This window comes from Dasypus novemcinctus, chromosome 1, assembly GCF_030445035.2.
Source record: "Dasypus novemcinctus isolate mDasNov1 chromosome 1, mDasNov1.1.hap2, whole genome shotgun sequence".
NCBI lineage: Eukaryota > Metazoa > Chordata > Mammalia > Cingulata > Dasypodidae > Dasypus > Dasypus novemcinctus.
In genome coordinates, this window is record NC_080673.1 from 64983616 (window position 1) to 64984855 (window position 1240).

General features: G+C 59.2%; 1 protein-coding gene across 1 annotated transcript; it reads left to right on the top strand.

Annotated features, from left to right (window-relative positions):
* The first annotated feature begins 643 nt into the window (after positions 1-643).
* Positions 644-976, top strand: LOC139437079 (endogenous retrovirus group K member 25 Pro protein-like). The gene has a single exon (XM_071210092.1). It carries the CDS (start codon positions 644-646, stop codon positions 974-976), a length of 333 nt encoding a protein of 110 aa, XP_071066193.1.
* The last annotated feature ends 264 nt before the right edge of the window (positions 977-1240 follow it).

Below are 1240 nucleotides of genomic sequence, written 5' to 3' on the forward strand. Positions count from 1 at the left end.
GCTGCACACCTGTGCCATGAAGGCCTTTTCAGAGTCTGCCAACCCGGCAGGCCAAACCTTTGCCAAACTCACCCAAAAAGCTGGGGAAGATTTTGCCTCTTTTGTCTCTCGAGTCCAAGAGGCCTGCGAACGTAAGGTTGAGGACCCCCAGGCACGGATTGCCCTAGCCAAGGAACTTGTATGGCAAGGAGCCAATCCCGCCTGTCAGCAGGCCTTGCTCCCCGTCCGCGACAAGGATCTTCATGACTGGGTCCTAGCTTGTCGAGATCTCAACCCCTCCCCACAGGCTACCCGCACCTTAACCAAGTCCTTGCAAAAAGGCACCGAGACCATGGCCTCCTCCTTGGTCTCCTCCCTCGCGCAAGCACTAGCCATCACTGCTGGCTGCTTCAGATGCGGCCAAGCCAGCCACTTTGTGCGAGACTGCCCCAATCCCGCCCTGCCTCCTACCGGAGGCAACAGGGGCCCTGGGGGCCCGCGCCCCGGCTGACCGGCCACCCCCTGCCCCCGCTGTGGCCGCGGCTACCACTGGGCCCCGAGAGTGCCGCATAACCTCCCTCCAGCCTGTGCCGCCTTTAAACTCCCAGCGGGGCAGGTCTCAGCCCCAACACCAAGAGACCACTGTGCGGCCTCCAAAGCCCTGATGTGGGCGCTCCCCATTGGAAACGACCGCCCAACACTAGCGCTCAAAGTAGACGGGCAATGGTTTCACGGTACCCTGGACTCGGGAGTGGAAGTTTCCTGCTTCCCCTCCCTTTATGAAAATTACTGGTACCTAGTGGACGGCCCCCCCATCCAAGGGGCCACAGGGGCCGCCGCCTCTAAGCAGGTGCACGATACCCTCACCTGGGAGGATGAGGAGGGACATTCTGGCACCTTTCGGCCCCTCTTCCTCCCCATGCTCCCCACCGTCGTTTGGGGGAGAGATGTCCTCTCACAGGCTGGAGCGTCCATCACCACGGCCCCCCCCCAATAGAATGGGCCACTGCTCGCGGCACTCAGCCAAAACCCGCCCCTCTGCAGTGGGACACAGAGGAGCCTATTTGGGTTGAGCAGTGGCCTTTACCGCCCCACAAGCTTGAAGCTCTGGCACAACTAGTGTAAGAACAACTAAAAAAGGGGCACATAGAGCATTCCACCAGCCCCTACAATTCGCCTGTCTTTGTTATTCATAAGAAATCCACAGGTAAATACCAGCTTTTACATGACCTCAGGGAGATTAACAAACACATTATTCCCA